The sequence below is a fragment of the Nilaparvata lugens genome, chromosome 3 (assembly GCF_014356525.2).
Source record: "Nilaparvata lugens isolate BPH chromosome 3, ASM1435652v1, whole genome shotgun sequence".
In the NCBI taxonomy this organism is placed as follows: Eukaryota; Metazoa; Arthropoda; class Insecta; order Hemiptera; family Delphacidae; genus Nilaparvata; species Nilaparvata lugens.
This window is the reverse complement of record NC_052506.1, coordinates 30,714,669-30,736,371: the sequence shown is the minus strand read 5'-3', so window position 1 is coordinate 30,736,371 and position 21,703 is coordinate 30,714,669. Positions and strand designations below refer to the sequence as shown.

Genomic DNA, 21,703 nt, shown 5'->3' with positions numbered 1-21,703 from the left:
ATTGAAAACATGCATTGACAATTTCAGATTACTTTGTAATACCAGGAGGGAGAGGGAGTTCATCACTATCAAAAGGGAGTCTCAAGGAGCCCCAGGGAGTCTCAGACGCGCACAATTTTTTCGCTCCTTAACTGGATGAATTTTCTCTTATGCGGTGAACGAAATAGACGATCCCCATGAAGCTAAGCATTCTGAAGACGCGAGCGAAATAAATTCAGCGCGTCAGATACCCATAGTTGGGGTCTTAGGAAGTTGGTAGTCTACTCCTCTTATAAACTCCATCAGTTTCTGTTGACGAGGGAGTTGGGTTAAGAGAAGGAAGTAAAAAGATGGAATTTATAGTCCCTGATTCAAAAACATTTCTTCTCAACCCTCACAAATTCAATTCAATCCTATATTCAAATAAGTATATTCTTTTACTGGTGTTTTCCATGGGAATTTCATTTATAAAATAGTAGAGTAATTCTGTAAATCAATTATTTTTCTAGAGGAGATTATGATTTTGCGAAATGGGATACACACGTATGGAGAAGATACTATTATTAGTACTATCGTATTTGTGGAAATAGAGTCTCTGTTAATAAAATAGGTCATGAATCGGGAAATTACCCAATGTGTTGAGCTCTTTAGAACAAATTAATTCAAAACAAATTTCAAATTTTGGTCATTGACCCTTGAAATACTTGAATACATCAATGATTGAATCATGCCATGAGTGATGGGTTTCTTATTATTTCAATTGAAATAGGTAACACCACAGAGTAGAGAAGCACTTCTCTGGTAAAACTGGTATAATTATTCCGTGGTAACACTAAATACCTATCTTATTAATTATTAGCCTAATACTGTATCAATTGTAGTTTGTTTCTAACTAAGACTAAGACAAAATGTTATTGAAGTACCTAGTATATTTTACATGGATTGAATATTTTCATATACTTTATGATTTCTAATATTATTATTATGCTTATTTTATATCATAATTTCTCTTTTGTTATTATTTTGACAAAATAAAGTTGTTCTGGCAATAAAGAATCTTGAATAGACTTATTAGAATGTTACTGGCGACTGATTTTTTCCGGAAAATCGTGGATCGACTTTCATATAATAAATATGAAGGTGCATAATAATTATTATAATCTAGGCCTAACGGTGTTATTGGATGGGCACGTTAAATGTCGGTCCCGGCTGAAGTATGACAGTCGTAAGGCCCATTGACAACCTATTATTATATATTTAGGTGGAACTTCCGTCTCACAACCAATAAAAGGTGGTGGAACTCCCCACCAATAAAAGCCATACGAATAGTATTATTATTATAAATCTACAACGCAAGATGCCATGAGCAAGAGTTTTAGAGGCGTGAAAAATATTCTTCAACTTGAAAACAATGATGAAAAAAATTCAGCTGGTTCACTGTTCACAGTTTTTTATCCGCGGTAAACCTACCGGTAATCGAGAAGGTAAGTGTATTCTTCCCACTAATAACCTATAGCGTATTCAAGGCATTTACTGATGTTGAAAGCAGCTCAACCCAAGCTGACATATTAAAGTGTAGCGGTTGTTCACGATAATAATGTTCCGGTTACAAAGTTGTAGTACCATAGGAAAAGTGGTGTAACGCGGGTGGGGCAGATCTAGATTCGGTTCACCTGTTCTAAACCGACGACGGACGTTCTCTCGTCAGCTCACAAAAATTCCTGAACCACACACAATAAATTATAATAGATTAATGAACTGCACTCACCTCTGACAAGCCTATGGCTATCGTCAAGAGCGACAGGTATCCATTGACTGCCGATTCTTGAACTCCAACAAACAACACACTTGATTAATTCACTATTTTGTAAAAAGAACACACAGAGATTATTAGAGCACGCGACGTTCAGGCTGAACTTGAACTGGCTGATCGCTGTTGAGTTGAGTTCGACTTGGACACGGAGTCAACGGACCACGCACGCACGCCCACCAGCCGACAGACAGTATTGGTGGGGGGAAGTAGAAGTGGCTACGTGTCCCTCTTCTTACCTGTCGGCAATCTACCGTGCCGACACTGTAAATTCACTGCTACACTAACTATCCGTCAGGTAGCAGCAGCGTCCGGAAACAACACAAACATCCAATTCCACTCATACGTCATACGATCTCTCCACCAATCGCCAATCGGTGTACAGCAAGTTAGGACTTTACTTTTGCAAGTTAGCCCTCGCACCTAAGCTACCCGTCTAGGACGGTCCATACGCTCATAGAAACTAACCGTCCAAGTTTCGACAACATCGTCAAATTTGAATATCGGGATATTTTTATAACCCCGTCAACATTGAATAAGTTCCTAGTAGAATATTGTAGAATCAGTAGCGAATATAGATATTTTTTTGGGGGGACAAGGTTACTGAAAGGTATTAAGTGATTTTGAGTAAACTCCCTATCCCCAAATTTTATATCAGTTATACTTTATATCAGGGTACACGTGCTTCGCTACGGGAATCAAATGTTCAGATTATTTTTGTAAAATATTTATAACCTGAATTCTACCAAAGCCGTTATAATCGTTTTTGAGGTCCATCATACAAACAAAAATTGCTTGCTGAATATAACTTGAATAATAAATTAATATAGTCTCGTCACTGTCATAGACTTTTTTATCCGAAAAGGTGCTCTCCCTCGATGAAAATGTTATTATATATAGGACCGTTTCAAGTTCCATTCAAATAAATACATTTCTATAGTACTTAGTTACCCAAAAATCGTTGTCAGTAAGTGTGATGATTAGTTGCGTTGCTATCACCTCAGTTTGAACAACACATTCAACTCTGTTGAAATATACATTCAACTGTATATTTTAAAAAGCAATCAAAAGTTAGCGATGCCCTTTGGTGTCACCCAGTTGCTCTTATGCACTCATCTTGACATCAGGGAATATTTTTATTGAATCATGCAATGTTTTCAAATTATATTAGTAATTCTTATAACCACAGCTGTTAATTTTTTCTCTTCCTCTCTTAAGTTTTCAAGAAACGATGGAAATTTCTGTTTCAATAAGCTGCCACTTGGATGATCAATTTTTCCTCAGAGATGAGACTCAGCTCAAATTTTTGTATCACGGACCTACTATTTGCTAGGAGCATCTTATGATCTGCCCTCCATCGGTAATAAATAAATAAATTAGGCCACAGCTTGGCATGAAAATTATTGAGTCTAATCATTTGAATTATTAATAGATGTGTTGGAAGTGCTCTGTAGAATAGTAGACTAATTGCAGTGAATTTTGTGGAATATTGGGCGGTGCTTAAGAGTCGACCTCGACTTTATGCATTGGCAATTAATATTTCTCGGTGACAGTTATCAGATTAGCAGTGATCATGTTATTTTTGCTTTTGCTTGATGCAATTGAAAATAGAATTCCAAATCAAGTTTATTTGGAATTGGTTGACTCTGGTATCCATGGATCTCTTGCTTATTCTGGAATTTCTGGCATAGCCTATCGCTTAAGGTGGTTTACACCGAAGTCATTGACAAATGTTGATAACTTAATCCTTATGGATTCTATTAGATTGAACGGAACTTGACTAACACATATGTTCATCAAATGTTTACATTTTGTTAATAACTTTGGTGCAAACACAGCTTTACTCTTCGTTTCACTTATTCAAAAGTGTAAAGCTGTAAAGGAGCCAATCCACTGATTCTTTCTTCCACGGAAGTCCATTTATATATAAGAGACCATTCATAATAATTATTCTAACATTCAATGTGGCTGATTTCTCATGTCCTAAACTTTACTACCATGAATATTTAAGTGGGAATTTTTAAGTGGACATTCTAATGTTAATTTGAATAATTCTGAATAGTTTATTCAATCACATTGATTATTGACTACCATTATATGATTTCTTTCGTTAATCTTAGCTTGAAACCAAAAGCTTAGGGTTGAAAATTTGAATGTAAATTAACATGTAACTTAATTTAATTTCTATCTAAATTGAGAACTTTAATATTTACTTGTGATTCATTAATTTACCGAGCGAAGTGAGGTCTAAGATTCAAGTCAACGGTTTGGCATTTCTCTTAATGTTTAAAATGTTTATATGTTTAAATGTTTTATGCTGCGCATTTACGGCGAAACACGGTAATAGATTTTCATGAAATTTGACAAGGTATGCTCCTTTTTAAATTGCGCGTCGACGTATATACAAGGTTTTTGGAAATTTTGCATTTCAAGGATAATATAAAAGGAAAAAGGAGCCTCCTTCATATGCCAATATTACCGTAAAAATCAGACTATAGAATTATTATTCATCATAAATCAGCTGTCTATTGGACTATAATACTACCCGTTCAAAAACATTGAACATCTTGAAAATGTATCTTTCAATTAACGTTAGTAGACAGTTGACTATAATACTACCCGTTCAAAAACATCGAACATCTTGAAAATTGTATCTTTCCATCAACGTTGTAGGCAGTTGCAGCCAGACCTGATAACAGCGCTCACACTCACATTCCAGGACGACACGTCACGGTACGATATAGGACAGAAAGCTCTATGTTTATTTAGGATTTTTTCTAGACATTTTTAATTGATAAATTATTTATTAATTTTTGAGAAAACATAACAACAGGTCAATGTAACTCACTGAGCGCGAGGTCTACTTTTCACAGAACTACTAGTATAAATATCAATAGGTTTGTCTTGTGTCATGTAATGACATCAATATCGGGGACCGAGCTTCGATCTGGATTACAAAAGCATAGAAAAATTATTACGAAAGAAGAAATTATAATATCATTCACAGTTCATACAGAAATGTTCTATCTAGTCACAGTAAATTGAGATTAATTCCCAGAAGAATGCAAAAATTTCTCTCACAAATGGCTTGGTTCCACAAAAGCCGGTTGAATTTTAATCCTGATTAATTAATTACACGTGAACCAAATCAGAAAAGACCATTTCAAAATATGGATCTACTGGAATCTATCAGGATTGAAAATAATCCGGCTTCTTTGCAACAGGCACTAAGTACCTGATTGAATGATTACAAAAGTTCAACAGTTGAGTCATAATTTTAACACAGTCCCACACACATGAACTCGCTCACTCACTTCCATCATCAACAGACGTCGAAATAATTATTATCAGCTGTTTTTCCAAGGATAAATAATAATTATCCTTTCAATGTCCTTCAGCGAGCTCTCCAGGGATGAGACCCAGTGCAATCGAATTTTTATATTATAAACCTACTATGCTCTGAATTTCGTGATAATCATTAGAGCTGTTTTCGAGATCCAGTGAAATACAAACATATAAACATCTAAATATCTAAACATCCAAACATCTGAGCATCGAGACATTTAAACAGAAATTGCTCGTTTAATAGTATAGGATAAAAGGAAATAGGACCAGCTGATGGAATATTATGTTTTTTATAGTTTCCAGCTGATTTTGAAATATGAATATATCAGGTCCAGTAGCTCAAAAGCCTGTTCAATGTCAATCATGATTAAATTCCATGAGAACTAATCAGAGCAAGGGGTTTTTTAATAGAAGGCTTCTCTGATTGGTTCCTCGTGGTATTTAGTCCGAATTAGGAATTAACAGACAGGACAACTGGCTCTCTCAAAGCCATGGCTGCGTAGAAACATAGAGCAACAGAGGAGCCAATACAACAGAAGCTGAAGAAATTAGTCACATTTCTATCACCTCACAATGAACTTCAATTCAACTACCAAATGTTTGGAGAGATCGATTTTAAATTTATATTGCTATCATCCGGTCACTTTCTGTACCTATTCTTCCAAATGTTTCATGAATACTGCAATGTTTTAAAATAAGATCGCTAAATTTGGTAACTCAACTACAGCTATTATAATCTTTTTCACTTGCTCACACTTTCTTTCTCACGTTTTCAACAGAGTATGGAAACTTTTTTGATCAGCTGCTAATTGAGGGACCAATAATCCTTTCTGAAAGAGCTTCAGCGATTTTTCCCAGAGTTGAGACCTGTTCCAAAATAATTTTTTCATCGCAAACGTACTCTATTCCTGATTTAATGAAAAAATGTTAGAGGCGTTTTCGAGATCCGTCAGACATACATACATATCTGCAAACACACATATTTAAACAGAAATTGTTCGCTTAGTATTATATAATTATTGACTTCAATGATTTCATTTAATTAGAGCTTATTTCACATACCAATAACAACGGGTATAAATGTCAAACATATTTGAAATTGAAACTAATAACAGCTGGCAAAAAAAGCAAAAATGGCAATCATAATAATTTTGAAATCAAAACAGTAGCTATCATCTTATCTCCATCTGATCTAATGTAAACAAATTATAGTAAGATTCACATCAATGTGTCAGCATTATTTGAATGGGGAGCATTGATGCTATTAATGAGGTATACTGACAGTTTCAAGTGAATATCAACGAACTGTTATGCATATTCTCCAATATTTTTATCGAAAGCTATCTTCTATTTTCTTTAGTAACACAACTAATGTTTAGGAATAATTTATTGATTCATGGGAAAAGCGCCTTACTTCTATGGAAGATATTTTTACATTAGGAAAAGCAACAACAGCTATTTGGCCGTTTTAATAAATAACCCCTTTCTTTCGTCAAGTTAAATTCTGGCCGAATTTCCTCATTCTTTGCACACAGATTTCACAACGGACACTTCTGAAGTTTTAAAAATACCCTCCATTCATCATACTGAATAATTGAAATTCCATCGAAATTGTTTAAGCTGTTCACGCGATCTGTCAGAAATACAAACAAAATTAGTCTTGATAGAATAGGATCAATTGATAGAACTCCCGTCATAAAAGTTTGTTTTATGAAACATAAAAATTATCTATAGCCTACTCCCAGGAATAGAAATAAAAATATTTATTCCAATATTTATAAATCTGATTACCCTTTTAAAAATTATTCAACACGACATGTTTCGGCTATGAATAATGTCATCATCAAGTGATTGAAAAATAAATAATAATATAATATTCTCAGGAATAGCTCTGATTGAAGTAGCAGTGCCCAATCAATTTTTCCGCGATAAATGCATTTTAATCTTCAACTTGGTGCCAACCTAACAAAGTTAACTCAACTTAATGCCAACCTGCCAAAATTATTAATTTGGTTACCAGTTAACAACTGTTTCGAAGAGGTACTCTCTCTAGATTATAGTTCTATATTAACATATGGTATGGACATTTCAATTATAATAATCAAGAGATTGGAACAAGAAGAATATACATGCTAAAAGACGAACTTTAACCCCTTAAAAACCACCCTTACAGTTAAAATAACGCCAAAAGATTTCTTAGTGAGCACCTAGGACTTATAAGGAAGCTATAATTTCAAGTTTTGTTGCAATCCGTCTAGTAGTTTTCCAGAAATCGTGATCAGTGAGATAAGAATTTTATAAGTATAGATGTCAGCTGCTTATATTCAGAGGGTAATTTGCGCTGATCGCCTTTTTTACTTGACCGTCAGGCCGTCAAAAATAACTTTTCCGTTATTCAGATTACCGTAGGCCCTACTTATTTTTCTTTATATTCATTACTTCAGGAGGGGTCGGTCCCCCAGGGCCCCTCCTTATATAAGCCCCTGTGTAAAATAGTAGAATGCAGAAGAGAAGCTACGGTAGATAAGGAGTGTTTAGGACATAATATAATGACCAAGAAGCCCAGAAATAAACTACAAATCAAAATTTAAAAAATAAATTATAAATTTTGACAGTACATTTCCAAACAGCACTACTAGTGGTTCTGTGAACAGTAGACCTCGCGCTTAGTAAGTTACATTGACCTGTTGTTATGTTTTCTCAAAAATTAATAAATAATAATTTATCAATTTAAAATGTCTAGAAAAAATCCTAAATAAACAGAGCTTTTGGTTCTATCGTACCGTGACTTGTCGTCCCGGAATGTGAGTGTGAGCGCTGTTATCAGGTCTGGCTGAAACTGTCTACAAAGTTGATGGAAAGATTCAAGATGTTCGATGTTTTTGAACGGGTAGTATTATAGTCCACTGTCTACTAACGTTAATTGAAAGATACATTTTCAAGATGTTCAATGTTTTTGAACGGGTAGTATTATAGTCCAATAGACAGCTGATTTATGATGAATAATAAATTCTATAGTCTGATTTTTACGGTAATATTGGCATATGAAGGAGGCTCCTTTTTCCTTTTATATTATCCTTGAAATGCAAAATTTCCAAAAACCTTGTATATACGTCGACGCGCAATTTGAAAAGGAACATACCTGTCAAATTTCATGAAAATCTATTACAGCGTTTCGCCGTAAATGCGCAACATATAAACATATAAACATTTAAACATTTAAACATTAAGAGAAATGCCAAACCGTCGACTTGAATCTTAGACCTCACTTCGCTCGGTCAATAAACACTATTATCATTGGTTTATTACAATTTTAACCAGAATGCTAACTACTTTACCGCCAATCTCATTTCAACTCTATCTTAATTCTGATTTCTGAATAAAAATACTCTTAAATCTATCTTGATTTTCGGACTGGGACTGTGACTTTGTAACAACTAGCCTGCTATTCTAGTATATTAATGGCCGGTTTCCGAGCTCGGGATTTAGCTAAGTTCCAGACTTTAACTGGCTTCAAACTCTGGAGTCAGAAAATTGGCTTTCCGAGTCAGAGCGTTAACATAGTTGAGGACTTAAAAAGACTCTGGAGTTTAGAGATCACGTTAGACCCAAGAGTTCATAATTTCGCTTTCTTAGTGAAGGGCTTTCAAGTCCAGGACTTGAATTAGATTCTCGCCTCTTTCCGAGTCAAGGATTTATCAAAAATCGTTAAGTCCAGGTCCAGGACCTAAAACAGTGTGTTTTTAAACCCTGGACTGGGGTAGGGTTTGAATTCAAGTTCTATAGTGAGGTTCATGTTATAATGGCAGTGTACGATTGATAATACTGTTGCTGTCCTTTTCTATCATACAACAAAACAGATAGCGCTATCTCTCTCTAGCTTTGCAATGTTGTCAGTTTGCCAGAATATCTTATTTTTACTTTTGTACAGTCACTGTCAAAAATAAACAAAATTTATCATCAGTTGCCATTTTTTTCTTCATTCTATCAAAATACTTGAGTACACAAGTCGTATAATTGATTCAAAATGTATTTTTCTACAACTGTGCATAAAAAAAGAATTCACATACTCGGATCAATTCTCCTCGTAATACAGCTTATTTCTGAGGAGAAAACTACTTTTTCCCACAGATACCCTTGAAAATGACCATTTCTGCACTAATTGCAGGCCGCAAAGAATCACTTTTCCGCTCTAGTGCGCAAAGTATTTCTTTGCGTACTCCAGATTTGCAGCATGACAACGCAAAATAGTTAGTAGGTTATATAGAGGACCAGTGCGGGAAAATCTAAATTAAGTTGGTAACACTGACTGTGGTAGTCAATTCAATGCTTACATAAAATAAACCCCCTTCAAGCTTCCATTCATCAGAGGGTGGCTCAGTAGCTTAGTTGGTAGCGATCTGGACTGGTAAATGAAATATTGACAAGGATGATGATAAGGTTGGGGTTCGAATCCATTCAGTCTCTCAATTTTTGGCTGAGAATTTTCAACTTCAATGAAAATTATTCATGCAATTTTGACAAAATGAATATTTAAAACTAATTAATTTATAATTGAAATAAAAAAATTGAAAATTTGAAAATTAAATTTTTTTTCTTAAATTTCAAAATTTAAAAATTCAAAAAATTAAAATTTGAAAATTCAAAGATTGAAAAATTTTAAAATCTATTTAAACAACAATTTTTTATTGAATTATCAATTTTAAAATTAATTAAATTTGTTATCAATTACAAAATCATACAGACAAACATTTGAACATAGTATCTTCAATACTATGTCGCTAATCAATTCACAAGATACTGGACTCGGCTGAAACGCGGACTCAGGAGGAGGAGTGACATTTATGATTTGTTCAGCAGATTTAGGTGGTTTATTTTTTATTGTACCACGTAATTGCTTGACTGCCCTGTTGAAATTCTCTCTTTTGTACACTTTGCTGTTTTAGACTCTTCACGGATGATACTCCAGGCTGCTGAACATTTATTTGACGCCTTATCAATTTTGAGTGCATTATATTGTAATTTAGCTTTATTCAGTTCATAACGATATAGTTTCCTCACATTCTTGAATGATTGTTTATCATGAGCTAACTGACTTATCCGATACTTGTCATATGCTAACAAAACACAGTTTTTCAAGGTCAATAATGATTGGTTAATCCAAACCAACGTCATCTTCTTACTTGTATCTGACATTTTCCTTATGATTCTCTTAGGGAAAAAATCGTTAAATAGTCGCAGGAATAGGTCAAAGAATGCATTGAAATTTTCTTCTCCACCAGAAAATATAAGAGCACCATGCCAGTTGACTGAACTCAAGCTTTGACAAAAATTCAAAATTTTATTACTTGTTATAGGTCTAATAAGTCTAGTTGGACCGCCCAACCTATTATATCTACTTTTAAAATCAGGGGCAATATTGTCCAGCAACACTCTGAAAGATAGAGAATAATGGTCACTTAGAACGAAATTTTTTTACTTCTGTGATGTATGAACTGCTGTTTAAATTGGTCGCAACTTTATCCAAACAGGCTGCACCTCGAGTTGGCTCAAAGCAGGTTAAATGTAAGTCATTCGCTCTCAAAGAATTCATCAATTCAATAGTCTCTCTGGAATCATTCTCAATTACATTTATATTGAAATCCCCACCAACCACGAATTTATACCCAGTTCTATTCATAGTTAATGATAGCAATAGTCTCTCAAGGCTAGCATGAAACATATTTAGATCACCACTCGGTGAACGGTAAAGAGCTACTATTACTATTAGCCCAGTCAATAAAGGTTTTTTCGATCCGAAAATTAAATAGAAGCTGAATCTCTCACCATCGATAGAACCCTCCCAGAGGAACATTCTACCAAAAGTCCCAAGAAATCCCCCTGGAGCTTTCACCCCCAGCCCACTAAAACATGAAAAATGCAGGTAATCACGGAAAATCAAATATCTCTGTAACCATTGATCGGAAAGAGTTCTATTATATGTCATTCGATTTGTTAAATAATGGACTACAATATCAGTTACATTCATTTTCCCAATAAAACTAACAGTTTTCTTGATAAACTGATATATATGTAAACATTTAGGGGGGTTGCAATTTGATTTTTTTGTTTTCTCCGATTAACTTTGAAGCAAATGATTTTAAAGAAAAATGAGCCAAATAATTAATGTCGGCAATTCCATTGCAAATCTATTGATGTGTATCATTATGTATTTGTGATTCAATTTGACGCTGTGGGAGGGGAAGCCGCCGACGCGGCTGACTCCCTTCACCATAGTAAACAGTAGGTAATAGTACTGCTTTCTACATTGCATCGTGTTTACACTCTTGCGCTCGAAACAATCAATTTTGTCTAGATTCACATTTTGTCTGAATCTAGATTTTCACTTTTCAATTCTCTACAGATTATTATAATTGTCTTGATTTAACTACGCTGATGATAAAAATCAGGCTTTCGTTGTATGCTCACAGAATTTATCAATTTTAAGTGTGCCATCTCAATACGAGTCACACGTAGTATCACAATTTGATAACTCCAGTTTCAGATATTGATGTTCTTCAATGAAGTTTGTAGATTATGACGTGTCCGACTTCTTCACCTTATCCTTATTTTGTGAAAAATGAAGATTCAAAATTTCTTTTCATAGCTTTTTTGTGTTTCTTCTTGTTTGATTACTTTTTATAATTTAAACACTAGTCTTGATAATGAAATGAGTATCATCGGATCGGGTGAACAAAGAAAATAAGAGGGTAGGTATTAATAAAATTAAAGTAAAGATTTTAGAAAATAAAATTAAAAAGTATTTGAAACAAATAGAAAAAATTCTAGTGATAATTCAACTTTTTCTAATAGGTACGAATTTCAAGGCTCTCAATATGACTTTTTCCCAACCACAGACAGGAATTCCAATGATCATCATAATAGTACCTACGGAAATTTAATGAAAATTCTTTGTATTGTTCAACGTAAGATAAGCTACATCCTTAAGGTAATCAACTTATTTGGGATTATCATGTTTATGAAAGAAAGCGATACTGTGATAAGAGATTAGTCAAACTAGAATATAAACATTATATACAATGCATATCTCTGATCAACTCAAATTAAAAATGATAGTATCAAGCCGAAATGAATAGAGCAACTGAATCAAAGTGACTATCCACTGTTCAATTTGCACTGTGATTTCCTTTTACTTCCAAATGGATTAAATTGCTTGACTCTCCAATGTAACAATTATTGTAAAACAACAAATGGAATGTGAACGTCATCCAAATAGCATTTAAATTTGAATTTTCAGATCATGGAATTCATAACAAACTAATTCTTGAGAGAATAGTGATGAATATTGCAAACAGTGCATGTAACATTGATACAAGCGATACAATGAAAAACATCGATTAATTTAATACTGGGCTTATCAAATTCATGTTACCGTACCTTCAAAGCTTTTAAAATATAAAACTAACATTTTCAATTTTCTCTACTGGAGTAAAACATCGATAGAGAATAAAGATGAGCCCATCATAACCACAAAATACTTGTAATAAAATTCACTTGAACTAACTCACTTCAACCCTTCAACGATCACAATCAACTAGAATGCTATGAAAACTATAATATTGAAAATCAGATACCGTACATTTTTCAAATATCTTCACCCAACTAAGTCTGTGAATGCCAAGTCATAAGAAATTATGTTTGATAGATTTAATTTTAATGCTTCAGCATATAAATAAAAATTGGTCTATTCTTTTGGTGCCCGAAGCAAAACCAATATAAATCAACATTAATCGACATCAAGAATAGCTTCTACCAACCTTCTAATTCCAGTATGATTCTGCTCATGCTTTACTTCCATTTATGAAGTTCTCATTGAGGCCCTTGTGTAATGAATGACAAGATGAGTGGAGTTGAAGCATTGATGTGTTAACAAATAATAGAATATGATGAATCATCTTTCAATTCATCTAATACGGTAGGCTACTTTGTACTTGGTTCATGATTCTTTACGAATTTTCCATCTCCAATCGACTGTACATCTAGTTTTCAATAAATTGAATATTCAAATTTCTATCCTACTTGTTCAACTTGTGATCAAGAGGGTAGAATGTAAAACACTTTCATTATTTTCCTACTTCTTATAAAATGCTTACTCTTCCTTAATTTGTATTTTTGCATGGCTTTCATCTTTAGAATCTACTGAATTTTCATACTGGACTGTTTAGATATGTAGATTTAACTAGTAAGAACGGAAGATAAGCTACTTTTACAGAGAGAATCATAGAAAGTTTCAACTCAACAAGCCCAATGTATAATTTTTATGCCTATCGGTAATTTTTAATATCTTATCGGTTGCAAACAATATCTTTGTCTGTCATAGAATGCATAATTAGAAGCACATATATAACAACGAAATGATGAGTTAATTATCACATTTCAATCAAAACATAGACATCAATAATGATGACTGTATTGTAATAGTGGCATTAATAATTAATTCACGTAGAAAATATTGATCTCCAGAACCAGCAATGAAAGCTGTATTGCTGTAATCAACTTGGTTGAATCTCGAAAATTATAATATTTAGAACTTAGAGAATTAAAAGGTAGAAATTTAGTTTCAGCGCATGTCAAAACAATAGACAAAATTGATTGTTTCGAGCGCGATAGTGTAAATAAGATGCAACTTGGAAAGCAGCACTAGAGGTAGGCTATATTACTGTTTACAATGGTGAAGAGAGTAAGCCGTGCCTTACCGCGTCGGCTGTTTCCCCTTCCACAGCGTCAAATCGAATCAATTTAAAGCGTCAATCCAGCGTCAATCAAATCGAAAAAATTTAAATTCAGCGAATTACGCCAGGCCCTCACAAACACAGGCTTTTGCCTACATGTGAGTCTCTCATAACGTAAGGGTATATATAAATGTACTGTAACTGTACTGTATTATTTGTAAATTGTGAGAATAAAAATTTGATTTGATTTTGATTTGATTTGATTTGAATCGCAAATACACAACAATGCACATCAATGGATTGCAATGAAATTGCCGACATTAATTATTTGTGTCGTTATTCGTTTAAATCATCTGCTCCAAAGTTAATCGGAGAAAACAAAAAAATCAAATCAAAAAACCCCTAAATTTTTTCATATATATTATTTCATCAAGGAAACTGTTTGTTTTATTGAGAAAAAATATACGACTAATATTGTAGTCAATAATATAACGAATCGAATGACATATGATAGATTTTTTTCCGATTAATGGTTACAGAGATAATTGATTTCCTGTTTACTGTTTACTATGGCGAAGAGAGTCAGCCGCGTTGTACCGCGTCAGCTGTTTCCCCTTCCACGGCGTCAAATCAAGTTGAAAATACGTAACAATATACATCAATGGATTCGCAATGGAAGTGATGGAAGTGACTACATTAATTATTTGGCTCATTTTCCTTTTAAATCACTTGCTTCGAAGTTAATCGGAGAAAACAAAAAAATCAAATTGCAACCCCCCTAAATTTTTACATATATATCAGTTTATCAAGAAAACTGTTAGTTTTATTGGGAAAATGAATGTAACTGATATTGTAGTCCATTATTTAACAAATCGAATGACATATAATAGAACTCTTTCCGATCAATGGTTACAGAGATATTTTGATTTTCCGTGATTACCTGCATTTTTCATGTTTTAGGGGGCTGGGGGTGAAAGCTCCAGGGGGATTTCTTGGGACTTTTGATAGAATGACCCTCTGGGAGGGTTCTATCGATGGTGAGAAATTCAGCTTTTATTTAATTTTCGGATCGAAATTGCTTTTTTGGACCTTCATTGACTGGGCTATATTATCTGTACTGGAAGAACTATATACGCAAATTCATGGTTCAATTCTGAGCAAAAATTTTCTACATTTATTTTCCTGATTGGATAATTTAGACTATCAGAGACAAACAACGCAACTCCACCGTGTTTCTTGTTACTTCTACAAAACGCACTGATCAATTAATAATTTTGGAGTTTGATGAGTTCAAGCTCCTCAGTCTTCATCCAGTGCTCCGAGAAACACAAAATGTCGATCTTTTCCTGTGAATTTATCAATTCCACTTCTGGTGTCTTGTTACGCAAACATTGAATATTACAGTAAAGAATGTTCACACTATTCACCGTACTCAAATTATTTTTTCTTGAATAATTTGATTGTAATGATATTGAAGTTGAAATATCATCTTTTTTAGATCTACACCCATTATCCGATGTCCGAAATTGATCATATTCAACATCGGACAGCCCTCCTAGTTTTTTACTTTCCTTGCCCTATTACCATAGGTAAGGAGAGTATTGCTTTCCAAAAAAAATTAAGGTGCCCTAATTTCATGTTTTCTATACGTTTCAAGGTCCCCTGAGTCCAAAAAAGTGATTTTTGGGTGTTGGTCTGTGTGTGTGTATGTGTGTGTGTGTGTATGTGTGTATGTGTGTATGTCTGTGAACACGATAACTCCATTCCTAATTAACCGATTGACTTGAAATTCTAAACTTAAGGTCCTTATACCATGAGGATCCGACAATAAGAAATCCAATAAATCCAATTCAAGATGGCGGAAAAAATGGCGGATAATTACTAAAAACCATGTTTTTCACGTTTTTCTCGAAAACGGCTCTAACGATTTTCTTCAAATTTATACCATGGATAGCTATTTATAAGTCCTATCAACTGACATGAGTCTCATTTATGAGAAAATTACAGGAGCTCCGTATTCTTGAGAAAAATGGCGGATAATGACTAAAAATCCATGTTTTTCACGGTTTTCTCGAAAACGGCTTTAACGATTTCCTCCAAATTTATACCATGGATAGCTATTTATAAGCCCTATCAAATGGCATGAGTCTCATTTCTGGGAAAATTTCAGGAGCTCCGTAATATTCTTGAGAAAAATGGCGGATAATGACTAAAAATCAATGTTTTTCACGGTTTTCTCGAAAACGGCTCTAACGATTTCCTTCAAATTCATACCATGGATAGCTATTTATAAGCCCTATCAACTGGCATGAGTCTCATTTCTGGGAAAATTTCAGGAGCTCCGTAATATTCTTGAGAAAAATGGCGGATAATGACTAAAAAACCATGTTCTTCACGGTTTTCTCGAAAACGGCTTATACGATTTTCTTCAAATTTAAACCATGGATAGCTATTCATAAGCCCTATCAAATGACATGAGTTTTTTTCCTGGGAAAATTGCAGGAGCTCCGTAATATTCTCGAGAAAAATGGCGGATAATTACTGAAAAACCATGTTTTTCACGTTTCAAAAATAACTTGACCGATTTTTTCAAATTCATACCTGTATAGTTATTTATCAGCTCTATCAACTGGCATGAGTCTCCTTTCTGGGAAAACAAGGGGGGGTCCACCCCATCCTTGGGAAATGGACTTAGTAACCTCCTTCTCGTGCATGAGGTAGGTATAGGTAGCGCAGTTCATAAAAAGAACACATAGTCGAGATATTTCATCTGTAGAACAGCTGTTTTGACGACTTTAAAAAAATGACGACTAAATAAATCATCGAATTTTACAATTATTCACACAAAGAAAAAGTACTTTGAAAACAATTATATATACACACTAGCCGTCAGGCTCGCTTCGCTCGCCATATCCGTCTAGCCAGGGGGCTCCGCCCCCTGGACCCCCGACTGGATCGTCCAAGAATGAGATCAGCAGGCTCGCTTCGCTCGCCTGCATTTTTTCATTTTTATCATATTATAATAGGACAATCCAGTCGGGGGTCCAGACTAAACGTCTGGCTAAACAGATATGGCGAGCGAAGCGAGCCTGACGGCTAGTAATATAATATTCCCAGGATTGAAGTAGCAGTGCCCAATCAATTTTTCCGCGATAAATTCATTTAAATCTTCAACTTAATGCCAACCTGACAAAATTATTGATTTAGTTGCCAGTTAACAACTGTTTCGAAGAGGTACTCTATCTAGATTATAGTTCTATAGTAACATATGATATGGAAATTTCAATTCTAATTAAGAGATTGGGAGAAGAAGAATATACATGCTAAAAGACGAACTTTAAACCCTTAAAAACAACCTTAGAGTTGAAATATTGCCAAAAGATTTCTTAGTGCGCCTCTAAAGGGCCAACTGAACATACCTACCAAATTTGAACATTTTTGGTCCAGTAGATTTTTAGTTATGCCAGTGAGTGAGTGAGTGAGGTGAGTCGAGTGGTGCCATTTCGCTTTTATATATATGATATACAGAAGTCTGATCGTAGTTTCAAATATGAGCAAGGAAAGTGTGTGAGTGTACCACACCAGATTTTTAGTATTATAGGCTCCCACAGCTAGCAACTGAATTATAATTCAGCTCACTAAAATACACTTGACAATATATTCTTACCCCAATAATTCAGGTACAGACCATGCTGTGTATGAAACTCGATTCAAGCCCACTCAACTTAAAAACTGTAACATTTAAAATGTTACTTATTTTATTAATCTCTATTTGTCTACGTAATAGCTTCATTCACACAAGACCATTTAGGAAGATCATATCTATAGGGGACATCAAAGACAAAAACTCTTGTATGCCTCATCTCTTGAAGCCTACGACGCAGTGTTGATATGAATTCCTTGGCTTCATTCCTAGACACATCAATTGTCCCCGCTACGAATACAGCTACATCTCTTGGTCCAAGGTTAGAACAATCAGTTATAGATTTTTTGGTTACATCCTGAAATTTATTTGAATTATCCCGCTGCAATCAGCTGTTTCCGTTTTGCTATTATGCCAACAGTAAAATATTGTGAATTTCCCTCATGATTACTGCGTTAAAGTCCTGGGCTCGAATAAGTCTAGAACTTATAGATCCCGAGCTCAGAAACCGGCCCTAAGTCACTTCCCTTTACAGTACGATAATGCTCAATGAATTCCTGAAATTATTGTTTACGCAAACTTCTAGTGGGTCTAGTAAAAGAATACGGTACGTTGTAGGAGCGTATCTATCCTCACAATATTTCCAATAATGAGTTACTTCTTTACTATTGAACAATATTGAAAAGCTAAAATGAGATCGATTTTTTATTCGAGTACGAGCAGTAATCTTTTCAAGAGATGAGGATCAGGATAATACACCCATATACTTACTATATATATACGAATAGCATATGTTATTTAAGCCCATATTATGTTAATTCCAGTAGGAATGAGAATCGAACGCATGACTGCTGCGGTGTGGCCTATATAGATCGTTTGCCAAGATCAACTATCATTGAAAACCACTGGAAAAATCAATAAATCCAACAAAAAAATATTTGTGTACTGTATTATGATTTGTGGTTAATTAATGAAATTACATAACTTGAAAGCTTGAATGAATAAAAAACCATAGTCACTTTCTTGCAATTTTTAGTTCATTTCAAAAATTATCAAAAGATTCTAGCTCTGTTCATGCTGAATTGATGAATGAACAAAAATATTGAATGAGTCAGTGTCATTTCTCTTTTCTATATAGGCTTATATTATAGACTACGGTATAGGTATTTATTTATTTATTCACAATCACAAATCATAATTAAAATATGATTGGGAGAAGACAACAGGCATAGCTCAAAACTGTCTTCTCCCAATTTTTTACAAATAAAAGTTTCAAAAAAGAATGAGGTTGGTTTTCACTTCAAATATAGTTAGTTTATAATAGTATAAACTGATGTTTATATATAGTTTATAGCTATAGTTTCAAAAGTATTAGTTCATAATAGCCTAATTGATATTCAAATCCATCACATGACAAAATGTATAAATACAACTTAAATTATCACAATTATTATTTATTAAAATTTGGAACTACCATAGCCTAAGGTTGAGGATAAGGATAAAAGAAGAATAAGATTGTTTAGATGAAAGTTTAATTACATAGGAATACGAACTTACATCAATATAGAAAGTATAGGCTTTCAATTTTTATATCATTTATGTGGACTTCCCTCTAATTAATCTAATATCACACCTCAGTATTTCAGGATATCGCAACCATAATTAGTTCAAACTCATTAGTAATAACTTTCGCGCGGTTACTTCCATTTCCAAATAGAAATATATGTTGGATTTTAAGTTAGAGCACCTTACAATTTGAATTCTCTCCCAACCATTGGGAAATTCTTATGATAGGTACTTGTGTACCCGGTATAATAATAGTTAGACTCTTGAGCTTGTTAGGTCATGTAGAATGAGCGATTCAAGAACCGCTAGAGAGGTCTTCAGAGAAAACCCAGGTGGAAGAAGGCTGAAAGGACGTCCACGCAAGCGCTGGCTGGAGGATGTAGAAGATGATCTTTTGAAAATAGGCGTTAGGAGATGGAGACGCAAGGCTGCCGACAGAGAGGAGTGGATAGACATTCTAGAGGAGGCTTGGGCCCTGGATGGGCTGTATAGCACCATGGAGTAAGTAGGTAAGTACCCGGTAAGAGGCTTGATTTCATTGTAGAGGCAAAGTTTGCTTGCCCTAGTTAGGTCTAGGTAGGTAGGTCTAGTATCTAGGTAGGTCTATAGGCTATCTATATTTCGTCGTTGAAATCTACAGAGATCAATGAAGAACAATAAATTGGATAGGTAATATTTCCAGCAGTCTTCTCATACACTGCACATAGGTTAATCAATTTCTAGCAAACTGAATTATAATATATTATTGATGTTTCCATGAGTTGATTTCTTTGATCTTGCAATATTTTTCTTACTAGAACAGGCATTCAGGTACTGGATCTCAATAAATTGTAAATTTATTATTTTTCAATAATACAAACTCTTGCTGAAATTAATTAATTAATATCAGGCCTATTTGGAAATTTGTCACTTGCTCTTGATAATACGGCTGCATCTGCTAGATACATTTTTTGGAATTTATGTACTCTAAAAATTGAAAGAATGGAACGTTGATATTGTCAATACCACTGTATTTATTAAAAAATTACTTCATATTACAGAACTAGGTTCCATGGTAACACCTACCATATCTTCAGCTGAACTAATGTGTTTGTTATTATTGAAGGATTAAGGAACAATAGGTTGAAGGTTCCTTTAACAATAACAAACACACATTATTAGTTCAGCTGAAGATGTGGTAGGTGTTACCATGAAACCTGGTTCTGTAGTATGAATTAATTTTTGAATAAAAATAGTGGTATTGACAATATCAATACAATACAATACAATCAAAGTAGGCCTACTCTGAAAAGTTCACTATTATGAACAAGTATGTAAATAATGAAGATTACAAAACTAGGTACTAAACTATCAGATAGGAACAAGTGTACAGGAGTACGGGATCATGGATGGATAAATAATTTCATTTGAGCTACTAGACAAAATTTTATTTCAGTAGCCTACCTGTATCACAATTAGCCCATTATTATGTCACGTGTACTGAGTAATTATTGTTCTCATACTTGTGAAAGATCCAGTAATGAGAGCAAAAATGGAAAGCGCCATCATCAATAAATTTTTCCAAACAGAGAAACTTTTCCAATTGATTCCTCTGTCACTAGCACAAATTAAATCCACTGCAGCAGGTATGAACAAACCTAAAGTTGAGAAGCCAACTGCGCCAACCAGAGAAATCACAGGACCCAGTTGTGGGACTGCTACTGCACACAAAACTGGAAAAATTGAAAATATAATAAAAATTTAGAATTTTAATTTAAGCTGTCTTAAGAGCATGGATAAAATCAGAACTCGTTATTCTATTTGCCATAAGAAATGCAACAATAATCCAATTATCGTATAGTTATGAAAATAATTCTTACCTGTGATAACCACAAGAATTCCTCGGATAACATAATATGCAATGTCTCGATTAGGCGGGGTGAATTTTTTCTCGGCTGAGAACCATACAACCTCCATAACGGCTGTCATTTGTAGTCCAAATGTGAATAGAATGGCCAGGGCAACTAGCAGCTTCACTGTAGATCCTATACTGAAAAAACAATTATTTGATGTTTGATTAAATTTGGTACATTTATTAAGAATTAATTCTGTACAACAAAACCTGTTGTTATTTTTATGGAGAATAACAATTTTTTTAACTGGCCTGTATGATGAATATTACAGTTTGTATTTTTTGCACATGTTAATGAATTATTACGAATAAAAAATTCTATTAAATCATTCACTATGAGGAGATAGCAGACCTCATGTGTGTCTCCAGCGTTATTCCCTGTCACCAGCTGGCTCAAATATTTGAATAATAGACTTGAGATGCGCGGGAACACTAGCGTCAGGTGATCAATTTTCATAACGGCAAGGAAAGTTGTGTGAGTGCGCCACACCAGATTTTTAAAAGTGTCACAGTTTTATAGGAAGCCAGGTACTAGCATAGTATGAATACTTGAAACTCTGACATACCCTTTGATACCTCTTCTTGGATACGGTGATGTAAAACACGTACCCACTAAAAATCCCAGCACAGTTCCAAATTGTCCGCAAGAGTGGCAATGCCGCGCAAAATCAAAGCCAGAACTGCAGGGATTGCCATTGAAGTGGAGACCGGGCAATTTGCATGGAGTTCTATGGAGT

General features: G+C 34.2%; 1 protein-coding gene across 1 annotated transcript; it reads right to left on the bottom strand.

Annotated features, from left to right (window-relative positions):
* Positions 1-20,487: 20,487 nt before the first annotated feature.
* On the bottom strand, positions 20,488-21,130 carry LOC120350382 (proton-coupled amino acid transporter-like protein pathetic). Its single transcript, XM_039423493.1, has 2 exons — positions 20,935-21,130; positions 20,488-20,787 (listed from the first exon to the last, which is right to left on the bottom strand). The coding sequence occupies exons 1-2, from the start codon at positions 21,041-21,043 to the stop codon at positions 20,546-20,548; spliced, it is 351 nt and encodes a 116-aa protein (XP_039279427.1). The 5' UTR covers positions 21,044-21,130; the 3' UTR covers positions 20,488-20,545.
* Between the last annotated feature and the right edge of the window lie 573 nt (positions 21,131-21,703).